The following is an 18,482-nucleotide window of genomic DNA, read 5'->3' as shown; positions in this document are numbered from 1 at the left end:
AAGTGATGAGGCCGATTCCGGCATCCGCTTCCTTTCGCGATTTCTGCCGCTCTGTATCCTGTTGAGCAATGGCCTCTTCTGTAAAAAAAAATAACGTTCGAGTCCGCTTGTTTTCAAAACATTGCGATGGATAGGAAAGGCACTTGGAAAAGTTTAAGGTCAAATACAGTTTTACTCGTCTGATAGCTTAACGACTTCTTTCACACACACGCATAGAAAAGATAGACGCGATCTCGTACAATGATCGGAATAACTATTCCGATATTGTCTTAATTGCATAAGAACAAAGTGTAAGGTACAATAGTCTGAGGAAATATGTGTCTTGTTCTGATAAAACTGGGCTTAATTCATGTGCGTAAAGTGCCGTCCCAGATTAGCCTGTGCAGTCCGCACAGGCTAATCAGGGACGACACTTTCCGCCTAAACTTGATTTTCGGTAAGGAGGGACTTCCTTGAAACTAAAAATACCATTAAAACGGAAAGTGTCGTCCCTGATTAGCCTGTGCGGACTGCACAGGCTAATCTGGGACGACACTTTACGCACATGAATTAAGCCCAGTTTTATCAGAACAAGACACATATATGAAAAAACAACCGAAGTCACATAATGGACGGCAACACGTTGAAAATAAGTCTGACGTACACAGTTAGGTACATCGAATTAAAATATCTGTCTCATCATTTGATGATAAGTGGTGATGAAAATGATTTCATTGCCCTATAGTTTTTAACAAAATAATCTTGGATCACAATTTGCTTACAGATAGTTAAAAGCAATTATTGATTCAGGTTTTTTTGTGTTCTATGGAATAGAAAAGTACATCTTTAAAGGGTGCAATTTAAAGTAACGTTAAGAAATCACATATTACATTATTCTAGAAACTCAAACCTTAATGGTAGCCGTGTAAGTAATTATTATTAAATATGTGCAGTTTACCGTCTTGTTCCAGGTCCGTGTCATAATCTGAGCTCCCGTCTGAATCCGAAACCGGAAGTTCATTTACTTCCGTTAAGGCATGCCCCTTCACGTCGCCGTTACTCAGACTGTTAACGCATGACCTTATACGCATTTTTTTAACTACGCGACATATCTTATAAATACCAGAAGAACGATCATTTTGTGTAATGTCTTAATTTTTATAAACACTCACAAGTAATAACTTTATTCCATGAAAGTGTACATAATTGATTTTTTTATGCCTACAACCTACAACAATTTCCGGAGATTGACTTATTTTGATCTTACAATTTTGCCTATCCCTACTGTTAACTTACATTTCTATGTTAAAATCCATTTTCATAAACCTTTACAAAACACAACATTTTGCATTTGTTTAAATAAGTACGTTTATCATTAAATTTATTTGTTATGTACACGTTGTTTAAGTAGAACCAGAACCGTTCTGTGCATTCTACCGTTTACTTTTCCTGGAATAACTTTCAAAGTCGAAAGTTATTGTGTTACTGATGTAAACCCTTAGACATTTAACAGGCTTTGTCTGTAATCATTAATATTGCATGGTCACCGTGGGCAGATAATAAGCCGAAACAGATTTATAGCGTAACATGGTGAATAATTTACTGTCAGTTTCTAGAGGGCTGCCACTTTAATAATTCACGGCATCGCGTGACTTGCTTTTCAAAATTTACTTTCGGTGTTGGGTGTACAAAGAAATGCTTTTCAACAACTATTCAAAAGTAGGTTTTTCGTGACACGTAATATAATGAAAGTTCAGTAATTTAAAATAGAAATAAGATATATTGCCATTAAATATATTACTTTGTCGTTCATTTTTCTTTTTTTGCATCAGCACATTCGATTCTAAATGTAAAAGCCATGTACGAAAAATGCTAGTCAATAAAAAGAATTGTTCTTTACCAAAAGCATTGAAACTGTCATATTAATTATAGAATACATGTATTAGGTATTGTTCATTTTTTGCACGTACCGTAGCAATATGTTAAAGCTATAAAACGTGATTATACAAAATTGAAACAAGAGATGTGTTTGTCAGAAATACAATGCCCCCTACTGCGCCGCTTTGATACACAGGTGGTTAGCGTGTGGCTATGATATTAATTAGTGAAAACATCATTTTGAATGATAAATAATCATATTATAACGAAAAATTAACTTTTCTGAAAAAAAAAAATTTCACTATCAAATATATATATAACAAGGTATGCAACTCAAAATCACCCCATAACGGGGTGCATCGCTTTGAACAGCCATATCTTCATCAATTGTGCAGCGATTTTCACGATCTCGGTCTTATTCAACGCAGAAATGAATTTCCTTTCTGGAAATGTATATGTCTTGCAATATTTTTACAAATGCTGGGTCAACTTTTAAGAAATAACACGATACACAACACGCATGACCCAGTTGACAGTGATCATGTATTCTTTATGAATGAAATCTCCAGTTGTAAAGACACACCTCCGCATTGGACCAATGAAATCACTCGTATGTTTAAAATGTCAGTTAGTTGAAATGTATGTAAACAAAGGTTTCAAACGGCGCTGGACAGTTAGTCTTGATGCAGAATGTAACGACAAGAACGGTAATAATGTTTTTTCATACGTTTTATTGAATTATGGTATCGAACTACATGAACTTTGTAGGGAAGTTGCCCTTTACTCCGTGAAGATTTCAGTCTTAAAGACAGCATGATCACTGTCAACTGGGTCATGCGTGTTGTGTATCGTGTTATTTCTTAAAAGTTGACCCAGCATTTGTAAAAATATTGCAAGACATATACATTTCCAGAAAGGAAATTCATTTCTGCGTTGAATAAGACCGAGATCGTGAAAATCGCTGCAAAATTGATGAAGATATGGCTGTTCAAAGCGATGCACCCCGTTTTGGGCTGATTTTGAGTTGCATACCTTGTTATATATATATTTGATAGTGAAATATTTTTTTTCAGAAAAGTTAATTTTTCGTTATAATATGATTATTTATCATTCAAAATGATGTTTTCACTAATTAATATCATAGCCACACGCTAACCACCTGTGCTTTGATACATGTTTTTTACCTTTGACCTTGAAGGATGACCGTGACCTTCACCTTTCACCACTCAAAATGTGCAGCTTCATAAGATACACATGCATGCCAAATATCAAGTTGCTATGTGAAGGGACATAGAAGTTATGAGCATTTTTCGAAACCTTAACGCGAAACCTAAACGCAAAGTGTGACGGAAGGACGGACGGACGGTCCGATCACTATATGCCCTCCTTCGGGGGCATAAAAATGCATAATATTAATTGTAACTTACCGTAAATATCGTGTATGCATTTACTGTTTTTAACATTGAAGCAATATTTTCTTTAACTTTTTTTTCATGACTCTTACACGATTTTCGAATTTTTTGAAATTGTCTAATGCGTTTTCATTTAGACACCTAAAAACGATGTGGGGACGCTTAAACTATGAACATGTGTGGTATAGACTTAACACAGTCGAACTATATCATGTACGAAACAAGGCAGGTGCGCATAATTGCAAAGATTCTTGTTCAAACTCTCTGAATGTTATTTATTTGTAATGTGGTTGCTTTTTACATAACTTTTCACACTACAATAGTTAAGACAACAAAGCGAAACTTATTATTGTTACCAAGGAAAAATTGGAAACAATGTAAATTTTACAGTTTCGCCACAATAGGAAAAATGTGTAATCTGTATACAACATCGCTAACATGTAAACACAACGAATAATGCGTACCAGATGCAAACATTTCATGATTGACTTATATTATCAAGTTTGAAAAATTGAAAGCATGTTCATTGTTAGTGTTGATAACAGCAGCACATGTAATTAAATATTGAAAAGAAACCCAAAGTTACGCATTCTCAGCGTTTTCTTGGTTTATTCATTGCATACGTAATCAGTTATTTGCGTGATTCTTACTTCACGTCGATTTTATTTGGACAATGTCCCACAAGGGAATCGTAGCTGTGATACGATTCTCACCCTAAGTCACATCATAATAGTGTATCAACACCGTTCAACGCTGGCTATCGCCCTTGTTGTGAGATAACATACGGACACTATCAAGGAATTTCGATAAAAAACGAAATGATTTAACATGAACAAAAACTTCGACACCAGTTGTGGACGAATTCTTGTGGATGTGGCAATGGTAATCTCTTCTATCTTGCAATTGCGCTCTTGAGAAAACATCTGATAACTTAAAGCACCTTCAGCTTCCACTTTTGTTAAGGTATTTAAAGGCCTCTTAGTTTTCCATTTATTTCTAGGCAGTTTTCAAGCACTATCTTCGCGAATGCACAGCTTTGAAATGAAAATTTTATGGATTGGCCATATCAACAAAACAAAATAAACCATCACGTGTATTGTTCCACCATTAATGTTTTAATGTTAATAAACAGCAACCCATACCCCTACCACACAGACTCACCGATATATATTAGTCTACCATAAACAATTGTATCATATAATGATGTACCTCACTATTTTTAATATAAATGTCGGAGAATGAAATAATATATTTGTCATGTGAGCAGATGTTCCTCTCATAAGCCAGACTTCTATAATTCTGGAATGTATCCTGGGATGATCTAAAGCGATAACGTGACGTTAGAAACGCTCGGCGTATCTTACGGTGCCAATGTCGTCGACGTATGTGTCTAGTAAACTACGTCCAAAAACATCGTGGTTTCCTGCGAGATTCCTAAACAGAAAACATAATTATGAGGTGCAAATTTACTTGAATATAATTTCTTTCAATAGAATATTATTATCAAGACTATTGCCAAGCAATACATGTCCCCTTCCGGCTCCACCGTTGTCAGATTTTTTTTATATTTGTTGCCATTGCAACCAGAATTCTTGACGTAGGAACAAAATGAAAAGACGTGCATAATCTCCATATTGCCATCTGAACACGTTTTAATTTTCATACAAAAATACGATGAACGTTAAAGTTATCGCAGGATCAGAAAGTGTGACAGACAGACAGACAGACAGACAGACAGACAGACAGACAGATAGACAGACAGACTCACAGACAGACGCACAGACAGACGCACAGAGCGCAAACCATGACGCACAGAGCGGAAACCATAAGTCCCCTCCGGTGAAACCGGTAGGGAACAATAAATGTGTGCGCATTTGAAAGAGTAAATCTAAAAAAGGCTCTTTGAAAAAGGGTCATGCCCCTCTTTATATTAAAACCACTTTCTCGCTATAAACATGTGTTATTTGTAAAATAGATTTGCCCCTCTAAGTTACAAGCAATTATGATACAAATTGTCAAATTTTATGATACAACGTAAATGAAACTTTTAGATAGGAAACCATTTTTTTACATTGAAAATGAAAGTAAAATTCCATAAATATAATGGGTTAAAACACAAATGAGCCGCGCTCTTTGAAAATGTGGTTACTGCATGTGCATAAAGTATTGTCCCAGATTAGCCTGGGCAGTCCGCACACGCGTATCAGGGAAGACACTTTCCGCCTAAACTGGATTTTTGCTAAGAGACTCTTTAAACGTAAATTATATCATAAAAGCGGACAGTGTCGATCCTGATTAGGCTGTGCGTACTGCACAGGCTTATCTTGGACGACACTTTACGCACATGCGTTAAACCCTCTTTTCACAGAGCCCGACACAAATACATTATAACAAAGATTTTGGTGTTACTCCTAACCTGACCTACATACAATTCCCACATATACTTTTATGACGTGTGGTAAAAGCTTCTTTAACATTAAGAAACCAATAGATGTTTGTGAAACATTTATCGCCCCATCCACTACAAAAATGTGTGTAACTTAAAATAATTAAAATGATGTCAATGGCTTCAGTTATAAATTAGACAGCAATAAAAATCGATGTATGGTTCAATGAACTGACTGTAACAGAGTTTTGTCAATAGTCGATATAAAAGCATTACGGTTTAATTCTTGAGCGTTTTTTTTTACTGCTGCAAGTACCTCAATCATCCAATATATATTGAAATCATTGTCCAATGTTCAAATGCTGTTTCATCCCAATTGAACATCTTCAAATGGGATGCTTCTGATGGAAACCAATCGATAGTCTTCAAAATGGATATTTCTGATGGACACCAACATATAGTCTTTAAAATGGATGTTTCAGATGGATACGAATTATACTTAAAATGAGTATTGCTCATTTAATGTCATGTTACGAGCCCTTGCGACATTGACCTTTGACCTGTGACCTTATAATCAATATGAGTCTTCCTTAACCCAACGCAACCACCATACCAATTCCATGGTTTTCGGTCGAAGCGTTTTTAAGATAATCATATGGAAAAGGGTGGGCTACGGATCAACCGAATTACCTTACTTCAAATGCAAATGAGGATTCTTTGTGGCGTCTTTGTACAGGTGCGCGGGACATGCGTAGCTGTTGCCACGGTTTTGTGGGAGGGGGCGAGGCGGGGCGCGCCTGAGGAACGCTTCCAGGGTGGGACCTGTCCGTCCCAGGGGATCCTCGGGTACCATGAACTGGTCCCGTACAAACGCGTACATGAGCAGTCTGAAAGCGGTACAGAAATTATAAACATCGTGAAACTTCTGCTGATAAAAACATTATTAAAGTACGTGGGACTATATTTTTGGCAAGCAACACTTTCAAAACACTGTGACAAGACATATAAGATATAAACCATTTAGAAGTAACTCAACTTCTGAAAAAGTGAATCAAAATGCTCATGAACGTTTAGTCATATAGTGGTAAATAAACAGGTGAAAGCATTGTTTGTATTATCTTAATTCTTAGAATTACGTATACACACGCAGTCCGAAATTCGGTGAACAACAGGGAAGCAACACTTATATTTAACAAGGACGTTTGAATGAATTAATATGTGAATATGTGTTGCATTAACTAAATACATACAGATAAGGGCTCTCTAAAAAGAGGTGTAACCAAAAATGGCATTGATTAATGAGGTTCAGCCATAGTGATGAATATACCGTTGACAAATAGTCGTTGCATTACCATAATTCTAAGGAACACGTGTACATGAGCAATTTGAAAGTGGGGTGAAAATAAATGGAACCAAACGTTTTTTGAACAAAGATGTTACGTAAAACACGGTAGTGGTGAATTCAAAAGTGAATAATACTGTTGAATTGCTTTTAATTAAATAGGTCTGTGGATAATGAACAGTAAAAAAGTGGATATAGCGCTAGAGAAAAAAGACCTGTGTGGCTCAATGATGTTAAATTTAAAGTTGTATAATTATATTAAGCTGTATACGTTCATGTACAAGAAGATTCTTGAATGGGATGAAGAGTGTAAAATAGCATCTTTTACTGTTATGTTGGATTCTTAGGGGTGAATTTGAAAGCTAAAGGAGACTGAATGTAGAATATTTTAATTTAATATATTAAATACTCTGTACAAAAACTACTAGATTACCGACTAAGAACCGGTATTATAAAAAGTTATCATCTAGTTATTACTTGTTGTCATTTCCAGTCATCCACAGGAATGTGTTCGTTGGCAAAAATGCAGCCAACTGAGCCGACCTTACGGACGCCGGCGAACATACCTTTCCTCTATGACCTTTCTCCATGACCTCTTCTCCTTCTGCAAGTCCCTGTACTGGTCATTGCTCACAATCACGCCCTCCTCACGTTCCGCAAGCTCCACAATGAACCTGGGAAAACATAGTTTAAATAGGACTGTATGAAAGGGTTTATACCTTGACAAATTGAATCCATTTCATTTTGCATGTCGAAGCACGCAAACCCCGTCGATTTGAAGTTTATTTGCAGTCCCGTAAATGCAACCTTCACCTCACTGTGAAATCCCAGCATAAAACCTCCAATTACCTGTCATCATAGCAGGCGACGAGCTTGTTGCCAATCTTGCGCGAGGGCGTATACACGAGTAGCCCCTCCTTTTCCAGTGCGTCCAACTCATACCGATGAGTGACGGAGGCGCTCCCGACCGGCCGGCACTTCCGCCAGTGCGGCAGGAAGACGGTGATCAGGCGGTGACCGCGCCGCTTAAAGAACTCCACGCAGAGGCGAATGCCACGACAAGAGAACACGTCCGAGTTACCGCTGTGGCTGCAAGGAGATACAAAACAAGGAAGGTTTAAAAGAATATTCACGAAATGTAACAACTATACAAAGTAAGAAAAATAAGAATAAAATGCAGAATCCTTAGAGCAGAAAAGACAAATCGCATCAGAATACATATTTAAAATATCCGACCGTGAATATAACGAAGAGATATTTTGTTAGTTAATATTTGAGTCAAACGTGTCTGATAGTAAGTAATGCAATTCGACCGCGCTTGCTGAGTAACTTGCTGAAGTATTGGATTATCAAAATAGACTGCAACAAGATATGAAATTAACGGAGTTAAAATGAATAAACTAAACAATGCAAGCTAAGAGGATTCTCGGACTGTTATATTTAAACCGCGGTGGTAATGCATTACACAAGAATTTGAAAGCAGCGATTTTCCTCCTTCTTTATAAAGTACCGGTAAACGGTACTTTCCCAATCGAGCGAAAATTCCCAAATTCCCAATCGGCATCTGACAAATCCCAATCGGCGTCCGATTTTTTTCTCAAAACAATCGAAAGTTTCGTAACAAAACCCAACTTTCGGCGAGTGAACAAAGAAAATCGTATAGTTGTGTGTAACCACGCACTCGATTAATTTCGGGTTTTATTATTCAGCGCGTTCAATCAATAGAGTCGGTACTGTTTCCGGTTCTTTTGTCAGGCAGCCAGCGAACTGTTTTACGTCGGTTTGTAACCTTATCGTAGTTTGAAATGAGTCATAATAGCAAATATTATGCAAAAAAACTAAAAAAGAGTCATCAGGCATGTGGATACCGTTTACTGACGCAGTTTGGTTTCAAGATTTCAAACAATCTTTGCAAGACCAATCGGAACCGTCTATCACAGGACACATTGACAGCATTAATGATGCTGTGCAGAGAGGGATGCCAGCAACTGAGTGATGATCAAACATCAAAGATTGTTGAAATTTTCAAAAAAATGAAAGAGAAAGACATTGCTTTATAAGAGATTAAAACAACTAGTAATTGATTTTGTGTGTTCTTTATAATACTTTGTTATTTATAATATATAATAAGACCCAATCTTCACGACGCGATTTTCCCAATTTTGAGGTTTTCACGACTCAATTTTTCCCAATTGGACCGGTACGGGTACTTTTCCCAATTTGACAAGGAAAATCGCTGGAAAGACATATGCCTTTTAGCTTTGAATGAATGCAATACGCTTGAAATATTTTTGCTGTTGGGTATGGCGCTTCGTAACAAACAGGGAACTATACAAACAACGCGTTAGCTTGTTCTTCGGTTCATTTGAGTTTCGTATCCCTTTGTTTGTATAGGTCCCTGTCACAAATAATTTTCGTTATCAACATATGTTTTAATAAGGTATCAGAGAAAGGGTTATCTGATTTTAACTGTTCCCCAACCACGCATTTTTTTTTAGCCGCCCCCTGGTAAAACCGGAATAATTACACGTAGTGTTGTTCCAGCTAAGCTTGTGCAGCATTTTCGTGTAGATGAGACTTAATTGAAACCAAAAAATTCAATAACAAGAGATGTGTTTGTCAGAAACACAATGCCCCCTATTGCGCCGCTTTGAAGCCATAAATTTGAAGCCATAAATTTGACCTTTGACCTTGAACGATGACCGTGACCTTGACCTTTAGCCACTCAAAATGTGCAGCTCCATGAGATACACATGCATGCCAAATATCAAGTTGCTATCTTCAATATTTAAAAAGTTATGACCAAACTTTAACGAAGGTTAAAGTTTTAGGAACGAAAAATACAATGATATTTGACCTTTGACCTTGAAGGATGACCTTGACTTTTCACCACTCAAAATGTGCAGCTCCATGAGATACACATTTGCCAAATATGAAGTTGCTATCTTCAATATTGCAAAAGTTATAAAACTTTATCCAAGGTTAAAGTTTTGTGACACACACATACAATGACTGACAGACTGACAGGCCAAAAACAATATACACCCGATCTTTCAATCGGGGGCATAAAAAAGGAAGTTGTTGAACCAGATTTGCCTGTGCTGACTTGGATGACACTTTACGCACATTAATGAAGTCTGTTTATCTCACAGCACGGCTCATTTGTAAATGTAAAATACTGACCACATAGCCACATTGCTGCCGTCGATGACGATGTAGCGCAAGGAGCTGCCTTTTGATGCCGCGGCAGGCGGGGGCTGAGGGGGCAGCAGAAGGGTAGCCGCCGGAGCTTTCGGCTCTTCGTGTAGCTGGTTCGAGTTTCCATTTAGACTGTCTTGTGAGCCCGTAACGAGCGGGTCCTTCGTTGGCAGCAGACGAGATATAAACTGAACTTCCGGTTCGATGTTTCCTTCATGGGAGCCTCCGGCTAAACTGTCTTTCGATGTCGCGCTATGTATGGTTCTTAAGCGTTCCACACGAGACTCTACCTGATCTTTTAAGTTAATAGCCTTCTGGCTAAATCTGTCAGGTCTCTCTGACCGATCTAAACTCACTGATCGAGAATCATTTCTTACGGATATTATTATCGGCGATTTCTTAGTAACTATAGAAGCACGATTGTCTGTCGTCTGCGATCCGAATTTAAAGTTCTCTAATTTCATTTCAAAATTAATCTTCTGTTCCGCATAGCTGTTTGGTGTGAGGTCCCACCTGCTTAACCTAACAGTTTGCGAAATATTTTCCTTCTCATTTAAAGATCGCTTTGCGACTATGAGTGGTGGCTGCTCCTCACACGACTCTGGTTTCAAATCCCGCCTGCTACGCAGGAGTCCTTTCTCCTTACTTATATCAGACGGATCCTCTGCATTGTCTTTATCCATTGCTGGCTTGGGCTTGCGCTTCTTTTTATTCTTCTTGGTCTTCTTGCTCTTTTTCTTTCCGGGGTCCGCTTCTGCCGATTCACGTTCAACAATTCCGGAATCGCTCGCGACCGACACGGAACTCCGAATTCTGCGACGCTTGTTTCGCTTCTTGGTTCTCTGCATGTGATCTCTGTGCGTCATAATCTCAACCGCAGCTGAGCTGTCTACCGATAACTTTCTTTTACTTGTTTCATGTCTCACTTTATCGGCGCCTTTCTTATGTCCATCCAGATGATCGTTTTTAGGTTTAAAGTCACTAGATGTGTTAGCAATAGCTCGTTCTGTTTCTGACATACCTTCGCCGAACTTTGCCGTTTCCTTCGACGATACAGAAGCGCACTCTGAAAAAATCAAAGGCCTTACAGCGGCGCTTGGTCTAGCATTGGTGGCTTTAGGATTGCCATAGGAAGGTGTCCTCATTCTTTTGAGTTCGTTTGTCACAACTTCAACGCCCTGGTCAATATCCGGACTTTCACTATCGTCTTCACTAAAAAATAACGATGTCTTAGACACTGGTACCCTCGGTGTTTCAATAATAATGACATCATCATCGATGTTATCACCAGCAAAGTCATCTTCAAGAACAGTCTCATCCAAACATACCCATTCCTTGATATTTTCCTCTTCGCTATCATCGTCGATCAAAATGTATTCTGTCTTCTCATCTTGATCTTCTGATATAATTATGCAGCTGGCTATCGCCCTCTTCACTGCATCGGACGCTTTACCATAATAGCCACACTTGTGGTTCGTTTTCGTGAGCGTCTGCTCCAATGCCGTCGAAAGCCTCCGGGACGCGGCCTTTGATTTTGGGGTTTGGGGCTCATTTCGGGTAGCGATTTCTTCTAACAGAGTAATAGCAACGGTCAGATACAGCCTAGGTCCCCTCAAGGAAAACGCATCTCCTTGCCCGTGTTCAAGGACGCATCCAGTTTGCGCTTCGATACGTTCTAATGCCTCTAGGTCGCAGTCCCGGGGATACACAGTCTTCTCGACAAATTCGCCTTCTCTTGCAAGAGCCTGGATATAACTCTGAAAAGTGCACAACGAATACTTATTACAAATGTACTTGCATAACTAGAGCTTCGTCACACAAAACAGCACACCCTGACTGATTTGTGTTGATGGGCTTGGTACAGGATTAAACAAGTTTTATTAATTCGGCTTAAAGCGGGTATATACGATTTTTTATATGTGTTTAATTGTAATATATTGATAAAATATGTTACAATAACACAAAATAGGCAAGAAAAATTATACATTAAAGCCGAATTTCATAAAATGCAGCAAAGACAAATAAGCGCCCCGAGCCGATTGTGACGTACATATTTTCCTACAATAACCGAAGCATTCGTCTTTGTATTAGGATCGGAGTTAGTGTTCGTGTGTCGTATGAATAGATATCGTTGCAGGAATTCATATAAACCGTTAAGCTAAGTTTAGATTCACATCGTACATGTATGGTATACATGCTGGCGAATTCGGTTGTACAGCCGTTTTCAATTTAAGAATTAAATATCTGGCTTATTTCGCATTTTTCGACACATGTTCTTCTTAACTTTTATTTTAATTTATATTGAAATATATATGTAATAAGTTTTTTTTTACACATTTTATATTAATTCATAAATATTTGACAAAATCGTATATATCCGCTTTAATAAAGTACTTTTAGTTAAGGAACGAAGTAGCTTTACTTTTCTGATTTTCTGTAATCATATTTTTGCCTCACAAAAACTGAAATAAAGGATAGATATCACGTGACGTGTCGAGTTGATGCACTTTTGTTAGTTCAACGATATTTTGGCTTTTTGTCTGCACATTGATTACACCACGTGCCCATATGTTGACGAAGTTCCATAAACCATTTTAAAGTCGGCCCAGCAAGTTATAATGATTGGGCGATAAAAGACAACCGATCCGACTAAAAGCGACCATGATGGTTTTAACGTAAACCACACAGACGGTGAGACCGTTACCAATTTCAAAGCAGTCGAAATATCATCTTTAGAAAATTTATCTAAGCAAGTTTCAATTAAATTGTACCAAAATTGTGTCTTATCAACGGCACAAAAGGTTTCACTAATACCAAAATGTATTTTATTGAAATGATAATTCAGTATGAAGAATGACTTCCAAGTCTGTTTTAAGTTTAAAACATGTCATACACCATAGCAAATGTGACACGGTCAGCTATGTCAGAGATGAAAGGTCTATTAAAGAGATGACGGGTCAATATCATACAACAAAGAAAATGTGACACGGTCAGCTATGTCCGAGATGAACGGTCTATTAAAGAGATGACGGGTCAATATCATACAACACAGAAAATGTGACACGGTCAGCTATGTCAGAGATGAAAGGTCAATGTCATACACTATATAAAATATGTCACATGATCGACTATGTCACATATGACAGGTCAATCTCATACAGCATAGAAAATGTGACACATGGTAAGCCATATCAAATGACAATTAAATATCATACGACATCAAAATGTGAATTAACTTATGACCAGCTATGTCACACATGACAGGTAAATGTGATACACCACCGAAAATGTGCCACATTGTCAGCTACGTTACAGATGACACGTCAATCTCAAACGTATGAGACACGTATGATGGGTTAATGTAATACAACATAAAAAATGTAACCTATGGTAAGCTTTTAGTGATTTTTTTTGCCCAAAATGCACAGCCTCTTACAGACTATTTCCCAATTCCAAAAAGTTAAAAAAAAACACTTTCCCAATGGCAATAAATAACTTTTTTTTTCAAAACATCTAGCCAAACTGTCCCCAAAAATATGCTACAACTTTCAAGTAAACTCAAAAATCACTTTATTGTGTTGATTATACAGCAAGTTAAATCCCTAGAACTTTTGAATATAATTTCAGAAAGCAGTTAAAAGCACATAAACCCTCAAAATCAACGAAAATTTCGTACAATATTTCGAAAAAATAAAGTAAACACATGACAAAAAATATCGTTAAAATATATATACGGCGTTGATTGTGGTCGGTGTTGATAAACTATAAAAGTTATATCTTTGAGATCAAAGAAAGCGAATGCCTTTTTCTGCGCAATTCTTAGCTACATCACACGCAAATCACCAGTTTCACAATACTAGCACTGTTGCTATTTTTAGATATCACGTGACGCATCGAATTTCAGAACGAGGCTGAACGTGTAACTTTCTTTAGTGGAGAATATCGACGATTAAGCATTAGGAAGTTTCATGAGCACTGACACTGGTTACAATAGCGTCAAACATATACCTACTGGCATGTGTTAAGTAAATACATTTATAAACAATTATAATTTAAACATTCTAACATCTAAATAATGATTTAACGACATAGGATTTATACCATTAGTGTATCTTTATAAATTTTATTTCATCTTTATAACAAGAAATGTGTTTGTCAGAAACACAATGCCCCCTATTGCGCCGCTTTGATTTTTTTGGTGACCTTTGACCTTGAAGGATGACCTTGACCTTTCACCACTCAAAATGTGCAGCTTCGTGAGATACACATGCATGCCAAATATCAAGTTGCTATGTTCAATATTTCAAAAGTTATCTCAAAACTTTAACCAAGGTTAAAGTTTTGGGACACACACAATGAATTACAGACAGACAGACAGGCCAAAACAATATGCCCCCGATCTTTCGATCCATCCGGGGTCAAAAAAATACGAGTTACCCATGACCATCAAAGTAAAGGTGGTCTGAAGACTCAGCATCGACAATTAAAAAAATCAAAGATAAACAAAAGCTGTCTCATTCAATACATAGCATGATATAACTTTAATTATCAAATATATTGGTGTGTTGATGTGTGGTATGTTTCATGAACGATCGAACGTGTAAGAGGTATGTTGAATAACTAAAAGACAAAGCACTATAGAAGGCGAAGTGCATGACTCTAGTTAAATGTTATGTTAATTTTGTTTTTAATTGACACGGTGTCTATACCACGTGACTTTATAAGATCTGTGTTGGGAGAATAAAGCGCGATCCAGTTAACATTTTTAATGATGTCTTTTTAAATAGTTCACCATTTTAAAGCCACACACCTTATTTGGAATAGTAAATTTAAGTATAATTAAGAAGCATATTTTATCTATGCCAATTAGAATATATATGGAAGAAATCCGTCATTTTTTCGCTTTAAAACTTACAAATAATCGCGTTTGTCGAAATGGACGTATACGTCTACAAAGCCTTCTTTCGGCTTTAAAAGCGGTACCATTTAAAAAATAATAAATTACTTGCTAACTAGGCTATATATTTAATTTTATTTATGCCAAATATAATATTGTAACCAGGGGCAAGTTATGAAAGTATATTTAATATGTTTTATGATGCTCATTAGTTTATATTTCATGTATGTTGGTAATTAAGTAAGTTGTCTTTCATTATATTGGTGTGGTAATACCAGAGACCCTGAGATATCATCAAAGAGAATTCAGGGACACCTATAGAGAAGTAGTTCCACCAGGTTAAGGGGTAGACGGTTACACATGTGTGAAATAGTAGGGGGTAATAGTTATGTAAAAGGTTGTGAGTGACAGTTGGATGGGTGAAAGATATGAATGTGACCAATGACTGAAAGATGCATATTAAGATAATTAGATTTGATTGGAAGAAAGGAATTAGGGCTGTGTCAGAATGCTAAGAGAAGGGAGTTAGGGATTGAGATTATAGTCAGTGAGGGTTTAGGAAGGTTAAGAACTGGATGCGTGAAAACGAGTAGCAATTAATAGATTTTTAGTAATGTGGACACATACAAGATTAGTTGAGTACATTGGAAATAAAATATAAAAAAAGAACTTTGATTTAATTGTTATTACACCACTTCAACAATAGCATAAATGGCGTCCTGTGACATAATGGTGGAGAATACGGGTAGTATTTCGACTGTTAAGTGGGTAGAATTTCGTATAATTATTTCATGGTCTGAGCAGCCAAATCAAGAGACGTGTGTTGATGAAGGAGCCCAAATCAATGGAAGAGCTTATTAACATTGCGAAGATGGCGGAGGGTGCGCATTCTGGAGATCAACGCGAGACAAGCCAGGGACACCAAATCAAGACTCAAAATAAACTTAGTTATAGTGACAGACAATGTGACGGAAATAATTCTAGAAGTAATTTTGATTACCGGAATGATTTTAAAAATGTGAAAACATATCAATTGGGAAAGGAAAATAATTTGGTGGATATTAGGCTTGGAAAGTTTTCTACAGCTGCAATGATAGACAGTGGGGCATCTATGTCATGCATTACATATGACCTTTTTAAGAAAAGTGGGTTATGTAAGGAATTTCATTTAGAAGCATAAAGTATACCTTTTGCACAGACTGTTGATGGAACAAAAATGAAAATTATGGGCAAGGTCGTACTTCCTATGGATGTTTGCAGGTTAACATTGACACAAGAATTTCAAGTGTTCAAGAAATTGAATACTCCTATCATTTTAGGAAATGACTTCTTAACGGAGCAAAAGGCATCAATAGACTTTGGAAATGGTATACTTGAGATACAGAATGGTCTTGTTGCTACCCAGATGTTTTCTTCCCCTCGCAAGTCTAGTCTGGCTCGATTAGTAAACAGAATAAGTATTCCACCGCAATCTGTAACCGTAGTCAAGGTAGAAGTTAAAGGGCGAAATAATGGTGGTTTGTCAATGATTGAACTAATCAGAACTCTTCCCAACAAAAGTCATGTTATAGGAGCTAGGGCAGGCGTTAGGGTAGACAATAGTTGCATGCAGATCATGAATCCAACAGATGAGTGGGTTCATTTAAATAGAAATGAGCCCGTAGCTAGGGTTGAAAGTATACCTCCTGACCATATTATGAGAGAAGTGGATGAAAAGTGGGATAGCAGTAAGACAGAAGACAGAAATTGCTAGGTCGATAGGTATGGACGTGACGAATGCAAATTTAAGTGAAGATCAAAAGGTCAAATTAATGGTGTTTTTGGGTAAGAACCGAGATGTTTTTGCCACTGACACATCAGAACTTGGGCACACTACAATGTTTCCCCACAGAGTTGACACGGGTGATGCACAACCTGTCCGTAGACGTCCATATAGGTAAACGCCTGAGCAAAGACTTAAAATTGAGCAAATGACAGACGAGTATGAAAGGCAAGGGATCATTAGTAAGTCCACTACCTTATGGCAAAGTCCAGTTGTCCTTGTTAAGAAAAAGCAAGTTGATGATTACAGATTTGCTGTTGACTTTAGGGGAGAGAATAAGGTTACACGTCCTTTAAGCTTTCCAATCACCCACTTTCAGGATGTTGTTGATTCATTAGGTCAGTCAAAACCTAGTTTGTTCTCTGTGCTGGACATGGCACAAGTTTTTTTTCCAAATTGGCATGGACCCAGAGACCAAAAACAGAACTGGATTTGTAACGCACCAAGGTGTGTACGAATTCAATCGTTTGCCATTTGGATTGATGAACAGTAGTTCTGCTTTTAGCATGGTGATGAATGAGGATGACGGGGTATAAACTACAAGTATGCACTTGTTTATGTCGACGACTGTTTGATTTACAGTCATGACTTTAGCGAGCACTTACGACACCTGTCCGAGGTTTTCAACAGATTTCGTCAAGCAAATTTGCGTCTGAAACCCAGCAAATGTACCTTTGCAGCAAAAGAAGTAAAATTCTTAGGACACATTTTCAATGAGCAAGGGTTAAGTGTTGATCCTGAGAAGGTATCGGCAGTCACAAATTATTCTCGTCCCAAGAATCAAACTCAAGTAAGATCGTATTTAGGTTTGGCAAATTACTACCGAAAGTTCATCAGAAATTTTGCGCATGTAGCTAAGCCTTTGAACGATCTGTTACGCAAGGATGTTGTGTTTGAGTGGACAGAATCGTGTGAGAAAGCTTTTAAAACGCTAAATCAAACCTTGACTGAAGCACCGATATTAGTGTTCCCAGATTTTGAGAAAGAATTCATCCTGTACACTGATGCTAGTCAGCAAGCAATTTCGTATATTTTGGGTCAGAAGGATGAGCAAGGTAGAGAGAGAGTGATAGCGTATGGAGGGCGTGCTTTGAGACCGGCAGAGAGAAACTGGGGAATTAGTGACCTAGAAGGGCTAGCTCTGGTAGAAGGGATTGGACAATATCATGTGTACGTAAGTAGCAGAAAGTTTACAGTAGTTACGGACCATGTAGCATTGAGTACACTAAAAGAAAACAAGATGAATGGTAGATTAGGTAGATGGGCAGTGTTTCTACAGGGTTATCAGTATGAGGTAGTTTACAAGGCAGGTAAGCTGCATTCAAATGCAGATTCATTGTCAAGAAAAGAGTACGAGTCAGAACACTCAGTTGAGACTGATATGGATGATTTACCCATTGACCCCCAAGCATGTTCAGTTAGGTCAGAACCATCAATCGTGATGGAATACACCTTAGAGTACACAGAAAATGAGACACATGTAGTTAACTCATTGTCAGGTAGGGGTGAAAAAGATAAGTTGTCTGAGATGATATATGCTATGGCAGCCTATGAACAATTAGACCCTG

General features: G+C 37.6%; 1 protein-coding gene across 2 annotated transcripts in view; it reads right to left on the bottom strand.

The window, feature by feature from the left end:
- Positions 1-4,356: 4,356 nt before the first annotated feature.
- Positions 4,357-18,482, bottom strand: part of LOC127856923 (uncharacterized) — a 29,727-nt gene continuing 15,601 nt past the window's right edge. The window contains exons 2-6 of one of the 2 annotated variants that reach the window (XM_052393120.1): positions 10,181-11,952; positions 7,847-8,086; positions 7,564-7,671; positions 6,346-6,542; positions 4,357-4,703 (exon numbers count right to left, since the gene is read on the bottom strand). In XM_052393120.1, coding sequence (XP_052249080.1) covers positions 6,347-6,542; positions 7,564-7,671; positions 7,847-8,086; positions 10,181-11,952 — 2,316 coding nt within the window. In that variant the 3' untranslated portion in view covers positions 4,357-4,703; position 6,346. The remainder of the gene's footprint in view (positions 4,704-6,345; positions 6,543-7,563; positions 7,672-7,846; positions 8,087-10,180; positions 11,953-18,482) is intronic. The other variant, XM_052393119.1, reaches the window with a different exon arrangement.

Source organism: Dreissena polymorpha, chromosome 14 (genome assembly GCF_020536995.1).
Source record: "Dreissena polymorpha isolate Duluth1 chromosome 14, UMN_Dpol_1.0, whole genome shotgun sequence".
NCBI classification, from domain to species: Eukaryota; Metazoa; Mollusca; class Bivalvia; order Myida; family Dreissenidae; genus Dreissena; species Dreissena polymorpha.
This window is presented reverse-complemented; position numbering and strand designations above follow the sequence as displayed.